The 17,988-nt window shown below is 39.0% G+C and overlaps 1 protein-coding gene across 1 annotated transcript; it reads right to left on the reverse strand.

Annotated features, from left to right (window-relative positions):
• Nucleotides 1-13,147: 13,147 nt before the first annotated feature.
• LOC135099754 (uncharacterized) lies at nt 13,148-16,828 on the reverse strand. Its single transcript, XM_064002260.1, has 2 exons — nt 16,051-16,828; nt 13,148-14,755 (listed from the first exon to the last, which is right to left on the reverse strand). Exons 1-2 carry the CDS (start codon nt 16,417-16,419, stop codon nt 14,204-14,206), a joined length of 921 nt encoding a protein of 306 aa, XP_063858330.1. The 5' UTR covers nt 16,420-16,828; the 3' UTR covers nt 13,148-14,203.
• Between the last annotated feature and the right edge of the window lie 1,160 nt (nt 16,829-17,988).

Genomic DNA, 17,988 nt, shown 5'->3' on the forward strand with positions numbered 1-17,988 from the left:
GACAATTGTTTTTGTTGATCATTCGCGAGGTGAGCCCAATTCTGTTGATTAATGAGTCTCTGCAAACGTTCTGCTCGGGTACCATTTCCTTCTACCACATCATTCTGAGGTTCCAACTCATTCTCAATACGGGTGTGGCACACTGGTGAGGATGTATCCTCGACTGGACCAGAATATTTCTCATAATAGGCCAATACTGTACCTGTCTTTAGGAACTTATGTACTTTGGACAAATTGTCTACAAGTACGGGAATGGTTTGGGTTTCACTGACTTCTACTAACAACGGGCAGGTTTGAGAAGAATGTCGAGATTGAGGATATACCAACAGACTCGATCCCGAGTGTTCATCAACCTCAACTTGAATTACTTTACCCTGGTGGGGCTTCAGATGAACCATATCTTTGAGCTGAACTCGGCTCTTCTCTTCACATTGAACGCTCATGGGAAGAGATTGGCAAACCCTTCCTACACAAACTCGAGTCTTACGGACATGAGAAACAGAATATGAGGTTCCTCCCCAAAGCATCATCTTCTCCCGTGGATTCCAAGTTAAGCTTGACCGCTGAATAACATCACAACCTAGCAACAAATCTCTTTGGAGGTATGAATCTGGCACTACTGAAATCCACTGTTTGCACACTTCTTGATCTCCCACATGAATTTCAACTTTTACCATCCCAAGAACTTTTAATGGATCTCCATTTACAGCTGTTAATGATGGCAAACACCTGGATTTATCTACTTCAAGACTCAGCCTACGTACCGTACTTCGCCGGATTAGGGTTACACAACTACCTGTTTCGAGTAACGCAGAACAGAGTTTACCACTAACTATGAGGTTGACTACAGGTGATAGATCTTCTCGGCCTAGTCATTGAGTAGAATCACCGACTGATACGTTGGGTGTTCCTTCTGTCAATTGTGTGTTACGGACTGACTGGGATTTCTTGGGAAGGGCACTTGTTCTCCCATCATTTTTCTGGGGAACTGAAGGTGTCCGTGGGGTTTTTCCCGGGCATGTGGGATTACCCCGACGGCAGCCGTACCTCCTACAATCGAAACAGTGTCCCCTTTCTGGTTTCCTCCAACAATCTCTCAGGGAATGAGTTTCAGTTTGGCAAAATGCACAGAATTTGTGAGGTGACGAAGGTGCTTTGGAGACACATGACCTACTTATTTGTTGTTGCAACTGATCTAGTTTAGCAGCAATTTTTGACAAATTATTTTCAGACTGGGGAGAGGAAATATCTGATTGGATGCTGGCTAAACTCTGCGAGTTACTGCGAGAGCAAGAACGAGAGGTATCCTCCCCAGGATGATTAGGAACTGCATTGACTGACGCATGTTTTTGCATTAGCAAGATCCGTTCATTTTCTACATGTCCAAGGAATTTGTTCAAGGGAATATTGTCATCCATGAACGTCTCAAGAAGATCTTTACTGCTCTTGGGGAATCCCTGCAATAACTTACGTTTGAGAAGCTTGTCTCGATCAGGTAGAATTTCACCATGAAATGTCCCTCGGATAGCTGCATAGTGACATTTGAACTTGTGAACAAAGGATTGAGGGGTTTCTAGCCAATCATAGTGAAAAGAGTCACTCTGTCTCCAAGCTTGATCAAAATTCAGGTCCACGCCAAACTCTTTGGTTAGGTATGTCTTACAGTCCTCCCATACCTTTACTTCTCCTTGTCTTTGCGCTGTGTGAATCATAACCGCCAAGTCCCCATCAACTCGCGACTTAGCCACTTCCAGTCTAGCGTCTGAATTACTTGCGCACCGCTCAACCGACTCGAAAAACATCTGTAACCGTGCCACTGAGTTTAAACGTTGCAATTCATCCAACTCTAAGATCTTAATGTCACTCGGCTTGACTCTAACCTCTGAGGTTGACTTCGCAGGGGTACTTGTCATGACTGGGGCTAATGGCATGGAATGACTAGGGAGTGAGGTTTGAACTTGCAACTGACTGTTTGAAAGAACGGCTGGAGTACCTCCTCCCTCTGGGGGAACTGCCCTACTCAGCGAGTCCTCCAATCCATCAATTCTCATTGACATATTTTCAAGTTTGGCCACCATAAACTTCATTGTATCTATCATTACCTGATTGGCATTGACCTCTGATTCTCCCTGCTCTGGATTTTCCCATCTAACTCCACCGTATTCTTCATTCTCCTCCATATCTATTAGTGACTCTATGCGATCCATGTTGAACTTTAGTGTACAGGGCCAAATAGACGAGCTTTGGCTTTGCTAATATTCATAGCCAACTTTTGTTGAATTTGAGCCTTGGCACTGGTTTCGAAATGTACTCCATCTCTTCCAAGGGTAAACACAAAACTGTTAAAATTGATACACAAGAACTGTTTACTTTTAAGCAAAGCGGCATTCACTGCACGTTTTATCTTTTTATAGCGTTCATTCGGAATTACTGGTCTGCTAGATGGATACTGTCTATTTTCTATTTCTACCAAAATAACCTTCGAACCGCAATTTCGTTCAATTTCTTTGCCAATGTTCAGAATTGTATCTGTTAATTCACGAGGCTGTGTATTAGGATTGATGTCGTTGCTTCCTAACCAGAGGAAAGTGAGGTCATGTCTCCATGCCAAGACGTGATTCAATCTCTCGTCATTAAAGAAATTCCTAGCTCTTGCTCCTCCTGCACGAGATATCCTTACTTCTGAATTCTCCATTTCCACATCAAACCTACGTGGTACCTGGCTATGACCTACAACAGCCACTTTGAACATTACTTGACCCAATATTACCCAACTGCCAATACTCTGTCTCTCCCAATACGACTGGCCAAGACTACAGCGAATCCCACCGCTATGCCACCAGTGTAACGCCACCCCCCCTCCTCCCTCCTCCTCACCGGTCCGATCAGAGCTCTAATGAGACGAGGCAAAGATCTTCACGGTGAAGAAGAAAAAAAAAGAAGAGGAAGAGAGAAGAGGTGAAGCACGCACACACACAAGAAAAAAAAAAAAAAAAACATTTTTGATTGGTAATGGTTCTCGCCTTCATCGTCATGGCCAGAGGGTAGGGAGAGGTTAATTATCACACAGTACCTACAGTGTGGCTTTATTATGAGGAACGAAAAATATTAAAATAGCAAAAATAATTAAATAAATAATACTGATGGGATTCTTTGGGTTGACTGACCCACTATGACACTATCGAGTGGTTAATCTAGAAAAAAAAAAAAATAAGGCACTTGAAATTCTGGTATGGCATATACACTTATACTCCGTTACTTAACACTACGAATACACAAGAAAATAATTACTTTTATAACTCCTCAAGAGTACCATTGATTCTGGGCACCGTTATATCCCTAAATAGCGTCACAGCCTTCATCCATCACTTCTCTACGGCAATAATATTGCTCACAACACATTCACAGTAGACTATATTTGACTAAAGAAACATTACATGACTAACACTTTCCCAAGACTCTGTGGCCTGTCTCCACGTGGGACCAACACCGGCTATTTTATCTGTTGCCAGAGGGAAGGGAGACGCCATTCTGTCAACACGTACTGTTACTATATCTTCACTAGAGACATGAATAATAAACATGAACACAGTAATATTCACTTCTAAATAAAAGAAAAATCAAATATTTCAGAGCTACGAGACCCACCTGTTGCCAGAGGGAAGGGAGACGCCATTCTGTGCTCTCTCCCTCAACACCCACAGGCCTCTGAAGTTATTGGAACCTTAGCTAGTTCTCTCTCTCTCTTCTTTCACAAATAATTTTACTGAACCGTGAGTTTAAATAAAAATGCAGGAATAATTGGCTAGCAAGGTGAGCATATAGGCTGGACATTAGTTGAAGTTAATAATTGAATTCTAAATTACTAACATATTTTATAAGCTAGGGAATGACACCTTATGAGTTACTGGTAGGCTGACGCAACATGATGTAATCCTATTATTCGTATTACCACTGATTAGAGAAAACCACAGTTGAAATAAGTAAAGACTATTTATAACAAATGTTTCAAGACTTTTAAATCACTCCCACGAATACACGCCTTATAAATATACTTTTTTCATATAATCACTAAACCTTTAATTACCGCTATTATCCTCCTCTTCACCGCAAGCTACAAAAGAAAACAATTATTGGGGAGACCCAAAGAAACACAGAAATAATAAAAAGGAGCGTTACATACAGAGTTGAACAGGTAAATTAATTCATCAAAATGGATGAATTTGAAAGTGGACAGTGGGACGAGAACTTACTTGATGACTGAAAAAGATCCAGACTTTAACATAGAGTCATTCGAAAAAGAGAGAAAAGGTGGTTTGAGTGAAGGAGAGGGGGATGTCATTAGTGAAGCGAGGAAAAAAGTGAGTCTTAAAATCTTACTGGGGAGAAGGTAGTGGCAGTGACGCACAAGTCAGTGAAAGCGACACTGAAAGTGAGGAGGAGGAGGAGGAGGAGGAGGAGGAGGAGGAGGAGGAGGAGGAGGAGGAGGAGAGGAAGAGGAGGAGGAGTGATTACAATGACCTAAAACAAAAGTGCCTGAAAATTCTCTCAAGTGCTAGTTATAAGGCAAAGGGAGGAAAAAAAGCCCTGAAGAAAAAGATGGAGGTGGTCATGGACGCACAAACTCCAAAAGTAATAAAGTCTATGTACATGCTCAAAGTTGACAACCTAAGAAAAGAAGCCTTGGCTCTTGAGAATAAAATGGAGCGCCATATTGCAACCAACAAGGACTTCTGGTCCATTGTGATGAAAAGCCTCCCAGGGTTGAAGAAGGTGCTCACTCGAGTACGAGAATTAAAAGCTGAAGGTGGCCGCAAAATTGTATCGTGCCCGATGCCATTTTGTATTGCCAAAATAAAAAAAATATGCCCAGCATCTCAGTCAAGTCTACGGTGTGGTGAGCGCCGTGGAACAAAGAAACTTGATGAAAAGGACTCCTCGAAAGCCAGATAGCACCCTAAGGAAGAAGTTTTTTCATCGTTGCTCTGTATGTGACTAGGTGTTGAGTAGGATGGACTCGCACCTCGTCACCAAACATGGGCTGGAGCGTGGTACTGCCCGCTTCAAAGAGCTTCTCAGCGCGGTAAGTACTAGCATTACTACTAATTTTTTTTTATTGATCTGTACCAATAATTGATACCTAATACCTACTCCTGTGTCTTTCTTTTGCAGTCCATACGTATTAAAGAAAACCAGGAGGAAGAGCCTCTGGAGGCACATGATCCACATTTAGGAAAAAAGCTGTTCAAGATTTTCCTTGAACGCTTCAAGGGATACCTTCAAAACACCTCATCCGTGAGCCATAACTCTTGACTTTAGCGTCCGAATTTTACGTCAGCAAATCGCACCTCTGCTAGAGGTCGCTTCCGCACGAGACACGCTTTGCCGCTCAGGGCTCTCATTTTCAAAGGAAATTTCCTCAGACAAGGAAATCTGAGCCCATCTGAGGAAAAATCTAAGGAAATGGCATTTAAAGGGAAAATCTGAGGAAATCGAATGCAAAGTAGGTGGATTTTTTCGAGGAAATTAGGCAATGGTTTAAGGAAAATTAATATCACTATACAAATAGGCCTACACAAGCAATGCCATGATGAAAAGAACTAATGAATATAAAAGGCAAGCTGATGTTTCAAAAATCCCGCTAAGTCTCACTGATGAGCACGACGTCTAGTATCGTTATGAACGAGACCTCTCCCGCCTTATTTGTATGTAAACAAACATCGGGCTGACGGGGGACAATATGGAGGCGGGTAATAGGAATTTATAGGATCTATGTAGATCAGTAGTGAATCCCGTGGATTTTATTGGTAAGTCTTATTGGTAAGATCTAATCATTTGATATTGTACTGGCGAAAGTACATTACATGAAATCACTCAGAAATTTATCAGGCGTCTGGGATCGAACCAGGGCCACTTTGTGTGGTAGGCAAAATCTCTACCACTGAGCTTTAATGCTAGTGCACTAGCCAAGTGGGTTCTTGGTTAATGTATGTACAGGGCATTACAATATCTTTAGGCATCATTTTCCAAGATTTAGAGTTGTAGTGTTTACTGCCAAATGCCTGATCTTGCTGGGTCGGTAGCTGGCAAAGGAGTGGATCGAGTTGCTTGTGCCAGATGTCACCCTTTGCGGGAATCTTGTTGCTCTTGGTGCTCCAACCTAACTATACCATTCTTAATTTTTCCCTTAAATTTCCCCAGTACATATACATTAGTTTGGTGTAAAAAAAAAAAAAAAGTTTAAAAATACCAGACAAGATTCGGGATATAACGGATTTGTCCGGTACTTCCCTCTGATATATCAAACATATCTGATATACCAAACATATAACAGATCTTCAGTAATAACGACAGACCCATGTCCCCTTATCGTCCGTTATACCGAAGATATACTGTGTAAATCTGTTTAAATAAGCATTTAAAAAGTAATCTAAAGTAAAAATACGGGTAAATTTTCAGTTTCTTCTCCGTCTCTGCAACTGTTATAGAAATATTTTTTTTATAGTATATTTTGATGTGTTTTGCACAAAAAGGTATGATTGTTGTTTTATTGGATTTTTCCAATTTCCAAAAAAAAAAAAAAAAGGAAAACCTGCTACCATACCTATATAACATTAAGGCCTGTTTCATAAAAAAAAAAAAAAAGTCTTTAAAATTTTCTTTTTTATTCTTCCTCAGGTTTACATGTGCATGCTTTGCTAATATCTACATCATTTGAACATCTTACAATGTCTGTCAACCACTACCGTACCCCGTCAGATGAATGACTGTCCCTCTTCAATTCACTCCTTATCTAGTTTTATGAACTTTAACTATGCTACATATATACAAAACATTTTAAAATGGCATCTATTATGGATTGTAATGAATCGGACTATTATGACACTGATAAGGAATCCTCTGCAACATCTAGTCAACCAGTACAAAAGAAAGAAATATTTACAAGCAAAAATTTCGCAATGAATGGTTGCAAATAAAAGCTTTTCAAGGTTGGCTGAAACCCCCTACCCCTGGAAATTCAAAGCCAATGTGTACTCAGTGTGCATGCAACCTAACATGTAGTAAAACTGGTATTGAGAGGCACAGTAAAAGTGCAGCTCACATTAGATTACAGAAATCATCACAGCAACAATGTAGTATAAGTGATAGCTTCCAGAAACTACAACAGCCTGTTGCTTACTGCATGCTGACCGAGAGTCGCATTTGTGATTTTGTTGCACAGAATAATCTACCATTTTCCATTTCTAAACCATTAGTTAACTTGATAAGGGAAACATGCCCATCCAACACTTCAGAAAAAGAAAGCTTGAAGCAACTTAAAATGTGTGCTACAAAATGTACTAATGTAATGAAGCAAGGTCTTGGATACAAGTTTTCTAGAGATTTAGTGGATCGTCTGAAACCCAAAAAAATTAGCATAATACCGGATGAAACTACTGATGTAGGATCTGAGAAACAACTAGCAATTTGTGTGGTATATTTTGATCAGGACACATTTAAAGTTATTACAGCTTTCCTTGACATGGTAATTGTGCAGATATGTGATGCAGAAACTTTGTATTCAGCCATAAAACAGTGCTTCCAAGAGAAAAACATCCCATTAGAAAATATCATTGGGTACTCATCCGATACTTGCAATGTCATGTTTGGAGAAGAGCAGAGTGTAGTAGCACTAATGAAAGCAGTTTCCTCATATCACATTTGTGAAATGCAGTTGTCACATGATCATCTTTGTGTCTCACATGCATGCTTAAAGCTTTCTACATCATTGGAGGATTTATGTAGAAATGTTTTTTTTTTATTCATATTTTAGTAGGTCTAGCCTTAGACAGCATGAATTTACTGAATTTCAAAATTTTTTAGACATCAAACCACACAAAATGTTGGCATTTGAACAAACCCGCAGGCTGTCGTTGGAACCATGTGTTACTCGTCTGCTTGAGCAGTGGGATGCCCTTCCATTGTACTTTACAGCTATTATAAGCGAGGATCGTGATCCCTCATATGTCACCGAGAGCATCCTGATGAGTTTGAAAAATTATTTCTTAAAAGCTCAGCTGCAGTTAATTCATGTTCTGTTAAAATGAGCAACTGAGTTCAACAAAATGTTTCAGAGTACTAAACCAATGTTGCACTGCCTTCACGATAAAGTCAAAGATCTGCTGCCTCAGTTAATGAGTGATTTTATTCAAGTCAGTCACTTACGTAACTGTGATCCATTTACCTTAGATGTTCTTAACACTCACTTGCAAGTTCCTGTCAGTCAGCTTTATCTTGGTATTCATGCCAGACACAATTCAAAATTCTGTTTTATGCAAAGACCATGAAGGAGTAAAGCAGTTCAAATTAAAATATCATGATTTTCTTCTAGAGCTTATTGACCAAATAAGAACCAGGTTCAACACTAGGTCTTTCAAAATTTTGTCCTTTCTGGTTCCAAAGAATGCTCTAAATCTGAAACCCAACAGTCTAAGAGAGGTGTTCGAGGCTTATCATATCTAAATGACATTTGTGACAAGGAAAGTGCAGATTTAGAATGGAGAAAACTTGGTTTAGAGGGACTTTTCAGTGAAGAACATGATGTTTCAGTTTTGGAAGCAGCAGCTTTCTTTAAAAGATGATGATGGTAATCAGAAGTACCCAAATCTATCCAAAGTAGTTGGATGTGCTCTTGCTCTTCCTCACTCAAATGCTGCTGTTGAGTGTGTCTTTAGTCAGGTTAGTCTCATTAAAACAGACTTGAGAAATTCCCTTAAGACCGCCAGCCTTGTCAGTCTGCTTCATGTTAAAAATGGCTTGCACACAGCTGGAATATCTGCACATCAATTACAGATGGATGACAAGCTTAAAAAAGCTCTGTCAAACATTGATTATGATGCTACTGACACTGAATGCCAAAATATCCTTAGGGAAAGGTATGAACAGTAATAGCTATAATAAAAACTAGAAAGCACTTGAAGGAGTGAAGGGACGTTGCCAGTGAAATGATGCAGGGTCTGGTGTATGTTATTTATTTTAGCTGCTGTGCAATGCCAGATATACGTTGATTTAGTCATAAAGGTACTGTCTTGCTTTGGGGAAGGATTCTATTCCATGTTATAAATTGTTTATAGAAACATTTATTTTGTGGCTGTTCATGCTAGGCATTGTGCTTTGTTCTATGCTATTAATACTGGATATCCCTGTATTATAATTTTAAGATATATTTGCATGATTAGTATATTGGTTGGTTCAGGTGCATATGTCAGTGCAAGAATGGTTAACACTTTTTGGCAGGTCAAGTGATTTGTGGCAATCATTCATGTACTGCACATTTCTCAGATGTATCAGTGGAGTCTATGTTAGTAGGTGTTTTTTTTTTTTTTTTTTTGATATATATATATATATATATATATATATATATATATATATATATATATATATATATATATATATATATATATATATATATATATAAATGGATGATGATTCTGAGTTACCTACTTTTGCAATGGCTTATGCATTAAGTATTTACAGACTCCATGATCTATGAATTTTCAATTTTGTGTGAGAATTTATGCTTTTTGGAATGGTCTTCTCTGCTATTTTCTTATACTGTACTTATAAGTTGTGTATTAGTATGCTTATTTGTTTGCATGGGGGCTATTTATACATCTATCAGGGCCTATGTACAGCATTAAGGGATACATATTACGCAATTTTGTGCTATATGATGATTTAAGTAATATATTGCCTTTTGGAGTGGTTGAAAAATTGCTAGTAGAGTTAGTGAGTGACGGACGGCATGACTTTATTGGTGCCACCTCCTGTATTTCATTTAATTTGTACTTTACCTATTTTTTTTTTTTTTTTTTTTTAGCCAACTACCTACCTACAGTCTGGTAATGAGTAATTGGTGGGAAAGTTTAACATTTGATTTATTCAGGGGATGGGAGTAATGAACTGCCTGTGTAGCTGTCCTCTTGCAGTCTCGTCAATTTCAATGTTCTTACTACCTGGCATTAATAACTATGTAGTTGCAGCCTTACTTTGAGGGGGCCGGCAGCCTTTGCGGGATTTTATTTACTTATTTTTTTGTGATTGTTGTTTTTCCCTTGAATGGCTCCATCAAAAAAAAAAAAAAAAAAAAAAAAAAAAAAAAAAAAAAAATTGTGTATGACGGTTTATCTGAAGCAGTGAAAGTATTAAGAATATCAAAATAACATCAGAAGACTTGTGTTATTTTGTCACTACCTTCCCTTAGTTATTCTACACCCTTAAATTCATGATTTTGAAATCTGAAGAAATTTGGCCTCATCTGAGGAAAAATTGTTTTATGTTCTAAGGAAATCTGACAAACCAGTTCTGAAAGCCCTGTTGCCGCTTCACGTCACCAGTTGCTGTGCTTCCTTCGCGCCGTCCAGACGGTTTTCAGCAGCTGCAAGTTTGGCAGCCTTCTTCCCGTGATCCTTCTGGAGCGGAAAGGCTTTGCTACAGCCTGTGACCCAGTTTGGGGCTGGCTGCAACACCACCCGTGATCCGTTTAGGAGCGGGGAGGGAAGTGCTTTGTTGATGCACTTGTGGAGCTGACAACTCTCATACTGAGCTGCACCGCCGCCGCCATGTCGGATGTCCGGAGGGGAACAGGCGTCTATGTACCGTTGGCTGTTATGTACCACCGGCTTCTATGTACCATCCCTGGCTGCTATGTACCATGCATGGCTGCTATGTACCTCAGATAGTATTAACACCTAAGTACCTTATCACCACAGAGTGATAATTAAAACAAAAAAAATGCAATGAATAAATATAATTTAAAGAGATATAAAGTGCAATAAGAAACTTTGATTACAGAATTATTATAATTCAAAGAAATGTAAATTGTAATATTAAACTTTACAAAGTTAATATAAACCATTACAAAGTTATACCCAGAACGGTGGAGGACTCTGAACCTACCTAACTACCTAACAACAGAGAGAAAAAAAAACAAAACAAGCTAGCTGAGCAGTGGCTCAGCTAGCTTGTTGATGGCTGGAGGTGAACAGTTACTGAGCTCGATGCCAGATAGAGTGGACAGAGGCACAAGGTTCGAAGCCCCACCATGGCTCCTTCGAGACTAGTGGATCTGCTCAGCATTTACTTTCTAACTAGTGGACGTGCACTCTCAGTCATCCTTTTTATACCACCATGGCATCAGCGGTTTCCCTTTGCTCAGGATGTGGATTGTGTGTTCGCCCTAGACAGGAATCCCTTATTTGTGACGGATGCAACAAGTGGCGCCACCGCTTATGTGGTACAGAAATATCACAATCTGAATACCGGAATATAAACAGACGATTGAAAGCTGGTCAAGTTTTCATGTGGTGTTGCCCAGATTGTCCTGACTGGATGGAAGTTTCAGGTACAATTATAACTATCTTTTTGTTTTCCTATTATCTTTTTCATAATTATCTTTTTGTTTTCCTAAGCCCGTTGTTAATGACCATATAGCTGGCTTGGGTGTGTGTGTGTGTGTGTGTGTGTGTGTGTGTGTGTGTGTGTGTGTGTGTGTGTTGGGGGGGGGTCCACACTTTCATTTGAATGCATCAACATATTCTGCGAGAAATAGCACTTGGAATACACCATTTTACATTCACGTGGTTTCAGGTGCCGATGCCGATGATCCTTCTGATGCCTTCCCAGGCGAACAGCAACCTGCAACAATCAACAACACACCCAATGACTTCAATATCATACTTCCTATTGATAACATCACGCCAGTTGCAGAAACCTCATTAGTTGATGAAGCGTTACCGACAACTATCCTTGCAGACACTCCTGTGGCCTACAAAATTGTTTCCGGTGGAACAAGAAAAGGCAGCTCTCTCCTCGCTGATTCATTGGGTTTTACGTACACCAGGAAGCGAGAGTCGTCTGTATCAGTAACATGGATATGCAGCTACCGCGGTAAAAAGTGCTATGCAACAATTTCACAGCAAGTAGGAACAATGAACTTCAAAAGTGGACACCACCAACACACACATCCTGGGGATCCTGGTGCTGAACTCAAAGCATCAACACGAGCTTTCGTTAAAAAGTCAGCTTTGGAAGGCCGTTTGCATCATCTGGGGAAATAGTAAAGAAAGCACTCTCAAGCTATGAAAATTCAGATGTTCCTTTACCAAATATAAACACTCTAGTCAGATGCACCAATCGCGCCAGAGAAGGACAACATCCAAAACGCCCTGAAGATACCAGTTTTTAATTAAACAGAGATCATGTTCCCCAGGACTTTCTTCAAGATGATCTATTTGAAAATGGGCAACGGCATCTCATATTTGCAACGTCTATTCAGTTGCAACACATGTCCAAGTCTAAAACTTGGTACGTGGACGGAACTTTTAAACTTGTTCGTACCCCTTTTGTTCAACCCTTTTGTTCAACTTTTAAGTGTCCACAGTTTTATAAAGAAGGATGAAATTATGAATCAGGTTCCATTGTGCTTTGTCCTAATGTCAAGAAGAAAGAAAAAGGACTACGTAGCTGTCCTAAGAAAAATCACTTGAGTTAACACCAACATCAGTTTGTGAGGTTGTTGTGGATTTTGAGAAAGCACTATGGTCGGCAGTGCGAGTGTGCCTTCCCGAGGCTTCCATTCATGGCTGCTGGTTTCACTGGGCCCAAGCAGTCTACCGAAGAGTAAAAACACTAGGTCTACAAAATGCCTATATTAATCAACTCGCTGTAAGACCATTCATTCAGCAGTTAATGGCGCTGCCAAACTTACCTCCATCACATATAGAGCCAGCTTTTTGCCATATCACTAGCTAGCCACTTCCTGATCAACGATTAAAAGATCTCATTACTTACTATAATAAAATATGGATCAGGAATGAGATGCATCCTCCACATTCTTGGAGCTGTTACAAACGCCCTGTTCGGACTAACAACGATGTAGAAGGGTGGCACCATGCGATTAACAGAGTAGCAAAAACCAATTCAATTAACATGTACTTCTTAATTAGTATCCTCCATGATGAAGCCAGTAAATTCCCATCATTGTAAAACTAGTTAAACAAAAGAAAATGCACAGATACCAAAGGAAGCATGCTGTCAAAAGGCAAATTGACCTTGATGACCTCTGGATGAAATATGAGAACAAATTCATATCAACATCAGACTTTCTAAGGCCGGCCACACACGTGCAGTTAAAACTGTCAGTTTGGACTGTTCAGTTATAACTGACAGTTTTAACTGTCAACTGACAAGTCCACAGACGTACAGTTGAATCGTTCAGTTTAACCATGGATTCCGAGGAGGACGATCTAGCAGCGCTCGGGGTATTACTAGTAATGGCACAAGAAAATAGGAAAAAAAAAACACTAAGAAGCGCAAACAGTGGTGCAAGAAGTGGTTGCTGAGGCGAAATAAATCTTCTGATGTTCAATTACTGAGAGAAATAAGTGATGAAGCAAAAGATTTTCAAAATTACCAACGAATGAGTGAAAATGTGTACCAAAAATTGCTTTCCCTGGTATCTCCTTTCATTAAAAAGAAAGATACAATAATGCGCAGTGCAATATCGCCTCATGAAAGACTAACAGCTACCTTAAGGTTTCTAGTGACAGGACGATCATATGAGTGCCTTAAGTTCTCCACTAGAATATCTCCTCAAGCTCTTGGAAAAATCATCCCTGAAACGTGCGACGCATTGTTCCAGGTTTTGCGGATGTATATGCAGGTATGTATTTTATAAATTTATTTACCATTTTAGAAAAACAAATAGTGACATTGCACAAATACTTAAATTTCCTGTGATTTGCCAATTCATGTTCAAGTACTTTTCGTTGTACAATAACGAAATTAATGGAACAAAATTTAAAAAGTTATATTAATGTTTCTATGTAATTTAATTACATCAATGTAATCACACAAGTAAAAATATTTAGGCATTAGATTGGTCCATGAAAATAAGAACATCCCATTCTTATAAGTGTGCAAAAACAAAATTAATGGAATGAAATGGAAAAAAAAATTCTATTAATCTTCTATGTAACTCAATTACATCAATGTAATCACACAAGTAAAATATTTAGGTACTACATTGGTCCATGGAAATAAGAACATCACATTCCTTTAAGTGAATACAGATATTGCAAAAGTAATATGGCTTCCTTTCATAACTTTATTGCATTTATAAGTATTTTATATGCTATTTGCAATTATGTCATGAGTCGACACATCACATATTAGGATTATATTGAGAGAAGAAGGTTGCCACCGAATCCTCCGAATGCGCGATAGAATAACCAGGTGCTCCATGTTGAAGATTCGTCAAAGCGCTTCGCTCAAATGTTGGAGATGGAGATGGTGCAGTACACGCGTTATTATATGGACTTGGAGTAGATGATGGATAACTGCCTGATGGTGAATGAACTTGACCAATTTCTGCATCAAATAGTATGTCATTTATTTTCTTTTCAGTAATTAATGCCAAATGTTTGTTCATCCCTCGCAACCTACAGGCTACTGTTTTTCCAAACAATTCATAACGATCAGGTACTTCTTTGTTTGGTTTCTTGAAATGGTCTCGCATCGTTGTTAGAACTTCTGCCGTCAGATCATAATTTTGCATCTTCCTCTTACTGGCACCAGGGCGTGAACCGGTAGCATACTTTCCTTGTACTTCTGACATGTCTGTCACTTGCTCCACAGTACCATTTGTTGATTCATTATTGTCTCTCCCTTCATTCAAACCTTCCTCTTCCGCCAAATGAGAATGCTCATGAGAATCCTGAAATAAATTATATTGGTACAGTTGAAATGGTGAAATTTATGTAAATGTTTGTTGTTAAGATGGTAGGGAAACAAAGTTAGTAGAAACAATACCTTTCATACCATCAATAAAGTTTATATTAACCAACTCTCAATCTCTTATTTGTTTCAGTTTCCCAACTCGGAGGAGAAATGGAAAGCCATAGCTACCAAATTCGAGGAAAGATGGCAGTTCCCGCATTGCATAGGCGCCATGGACGGCAAGCACATTGATATTGTTCCACCTTCCGATTCTGGATCATACTATTATAATTATAAGGGCAAGCACAGCATGGTACTTTTGGCAATAGTCGATGCAGAATATAGGTTTCTGCTCGTAGACTTCGGTACAAATGGACGAATATCAGATGGCGGCGTACTGCAGAATACAACTTTCTATGAAAAGCTAAAAAATGACAGTCTACACATTCCACCGCCTGATGATGTATGTGACAATTTCACAGATGTTCCCTACGCTTTCGTGGCAGATGATGCCTTCCCTCTCAGAGTAGACATTTTGAAACCATTCAGACAAGGACAGTTGGATTCACCGGAAAAGGAAGTGTTTAATTATCGGATCAGCCGAGCAAGGCATATTGTAGAAAATGTATTTGGTCTACTTGCAGCACGCTTCCGAATATTTCAAAGTTCAATCAATCTGGACCCCCGAATATCGAAAAGGTAGTAATGGCTGCTTGTGCTTTGCATAATTTCTTGATTGAAGAACAATCAAGTACATATGCTCCTTCTAATTTGCTGTACGAAGAAAACAGAATTGATGGATCTGTCATATCCGTAGGTTGTGATAGTTCCGACTCCAAAATGGTCCCTCTAAATCGTCGACGGGGAAATATCAGTAATGATGCCAAAGAAATTAGGGATAAGTTCATGCACTACTTCATGAATGATGGTAAATTATCATGGCAAAATAAACATTTTTTCAGGAATACTCAGTCATAACTTATTTCATTTATCTTGCTAACTGGTCAAGGAATTATATTAAAAGTTCAAGCCGTTAGGCATCTATCTGCTATATTCACAACTTTATGTTTTGACATGTTTAATCCTTAGTAGAGTACAACCTAATTCACATGGTACATAATTTCTGTTTATATGAAATATTTAGATTCAGAAATACTCATGAACAATATACATTGTATTGTTCTTCACTTGATATAGAACTCTAGGAAATTTTAAAAAATGTCACAATAAGTCACTAGAATAAATATAATAGTAATACTACTCGAACCGTTAACGCAATTACATTTATCTTACCTGATTAGTTTCAATGTCCAAGTTCGATGTTGATTTTCTTGGAACTTCTTGATCATGAAGAAAATCCATGAGACCATAATACCAAAGATTTGTTCTATAAATACTGTCGGTAGATGATCCTGACTTCTTTGAATCTTGTACTTTTTTTCTCTCTTTTCTGAAGGCGGATCTGAGACTATTGATTTTTGCAACCACTGATTTCTTTGTAGCACCAGGCTCAATTTCTTGCAATTTAACACATAATTTGGCATATGCTGCATCTTTCTTAGTTCGATCGTGATAATCTTCAGATTTAATCTTCCACAGACAAGGTTCATCTTTATAAATTTCTATAAAGTCTGCAATGGTTTGATTCTCCTTTCTAGACATAATTACTGTTTTGGATCACTGAAAGAAAAGAAACACTATGAGATCTGAAAGTCAAACAAATAAGTTAAGACAGAATGGACAGAAAGCAAAATGTGAGGGAAACACTTTACTTTTGGTAACGTTTCGTACAGAGTACTTCTGAGGAAGTACTCTGTACGAAACGTTACCAAAAGTAAAGTGTTTCCCTCACATGGTGTTTCCGTCCAATCTGAAAGTCAACTGAGGACTGCGCAGTTAAGCCCCACACACGCTCAGTTCTCAGTCAAACAGCCACAGTTGACAGTTAAAACTTTTAACTTTTCTATTTCCTTCAGTCGAACTGCGCAGTTCTGTTGAACTGAGACTGATGGTCCCACACACGTCAGTTAAAACTGTCAGTTATAACTGAACAGTCCAAACTGACAGTTTTAACTGCACGTGTGTGGCCGGCCTAAACCGCTGTGCCGAACTGATGGATCATGTAGATGAATAAGAAGAATGTATCAACAATGTAGCATGCTGAATTCTATTGCTTGACAACTTTTAATTACTGTATGCAATTTTAATATGTTTATTACTTGATTTTATTGCTTGACAACTTTTAATTATTGTATGCAATTTTAATATGTTTATTGCTTGATTTTATTGCTTGACAACTTTTAATTATTGTATGCAATTTTGATATGTTTATTGCTTGATTTTATTACTTGACAACTTTTAATTATTGTATGCAATTTTAATATGTTTATTGCTTGATTTTATTGCTTGACAACTTTTAATTATTGCATGCAATTTTAATATGTTTATGGTTTTGTGTTTATGGTTGTGTTTGGATGAAATATGAGAACAAACATTGTATTAACAATGTGCAGCTTGCTAAATTCTATTGCTTGACAACTTTTAATTATTGTATGCAATTCTCATGTTTATGGTTGTGTTGTTTGGATGAAATATGAGAACAAACATTGTATTATTAACAATGTGCAGCTTGCTGAATTTTATTGCTTCACAACTTTTAATAAATGTATACAATTTCAATATGTTTATGGTTTTGTGTTTTATCTCCTTGTGTGTTTTTATTTCCTTACTTGGTATCTGGTACATAGCAGCCTTGTTTGGTGCATACAAGCCAAAGTAGTGGTACATAAGAGCCAGTACATAGCAGCCCAACAATGGTACATATAAGCCAAACAAGTGGAGCCGGTACATAGCAGCCGACGGTACATAGCAGCTAGCATTCGTCCGGAGCAGTAACACCAGCAAACGGAGGTCGAGTAAGGAGGGCGATTCTGAACATGCCAGGCATGTGAGGAAAGGATCCTCGCATAGGACTAGCTCCACGAGCAACCCTTCTCAGCGGGAGGCTCTTCAGGGCGAAAACAAAAGGCCCCAAGGTCACGTCTCTGGTGATGGCGGTGACTGCTTCCCAGCACACACGTTCCTTGCCTCAGCCAAACATTGGCCCTGCTGGCCGTGTGGTGCCTCCCTCGGGCGCGTCCACGGGATGATGATGATGATGATTGTGTCTCACAGGATGACGGGCAGCCTGACGGTGTTCTCCTGCAGTGTGCCAGGGCTTACGGTCCTGTG

Source organism: Scylla paramamosain, chromosome 4 (genome assembly GCF_035594125.1).
Source record: "Scylla paramamosain isolate STU-SP2022 chromosome 4, ASM3559412v1, whole genome shotgun sequence".
NCBI classification, from domain to species: Eukaryota; Metazoa; Arthropoda; class Malacostraca; order Decapoda; family Portunidae; genus Scylla; species Scylla paramamosain.